General features: G+C 49.0%; 1 protein-coding gene across 1 annotated transcript in view; it reads left to right on the forward strand.

Annotated features, from left to right (window-relative positions):
- REM1 (RAS (RAD and GEM)-like GTP-binding 1) overlaps nucleotides 1–87 on the forward strand; it is a 33,681-nt gene extending 33,594 nt beyond the window's left edge. The window contains exon 4 of the mRNA XM_015566646.1: nucleotides 1–87. Coding sequence (XP_015422132.1) covers nucleotides 1–87 — 87 coding nt within the window.
- The last annotated feature ends 543 nt before the right edge of the window (nucleotides 88–630 follow it).

A 630-nucleotide genomic window follows, 5' to 3' on the forward strand; every position in this document is an offset into this window, starting at 1 on the left:
GGACGCGCCTGCGCCGTCGTGTTCGACTGCAAGTTCATCGAGACCTCGGCCGCCCTGCAGCACAACGTGGCCGAGCTGCTGCTATAACAAATTACCATAAGCTTGATGGCTTAAAACAGCACAAATTTATCACTTTACAGCTCTGTAGAATAGAAGTCCGACATGGGTCTCGCTGAGCTAAAATCAAGGTGTCCACGAGGTGGAATTTCTTTCTGGGGGCTCCAGGGAAGAATCTATATCCTTGCTTTTCCGCTGCTGGAGGCCATCCACTTTCCTTGGCTCATGACCTCTTCCTCCATCTTCAAAGCCAACAAGGCCGGGACAAGTCTGCCTCATGCTGCCATTTCCCTGGTTCTCCCTCTCTTGCCTCCTCCTTCTACCCTTGAGATTACACTGAGCTCACCCGAATGATTCAGGATGACCTCCCTATTTTAAAAGTCAGAGAGCAACCAAAGGACTGGTGTGCATGCATATTAGCACAACCAATGGACACAGACCCTGGGGCGGTGGGGAGTTGTCTGGGGTGGGAATGGCTGGGAGGGGGTGGGGGTTAATTGGGGGAAAAGGAGACATATGTAAAACTTTAGACAATAAATAAAAAATAATAATAAAACGAAAAAAGAGCAAGTA

Source organism: Myotis davidii, unplaced genomic scaffold (genome assembly GCF_000327345.1).
Source record: "Myotis davidii unplaced genomic scaffold, ASM32734v1 scaffold562, whole genome shotgun sequence".
NCBI classification, from domain to species: Eukaryota; Metazoa; Chordata; class Mammalia; order Chiroptera; family Vespertilionidae; genus Myotis; species Myotis davidii.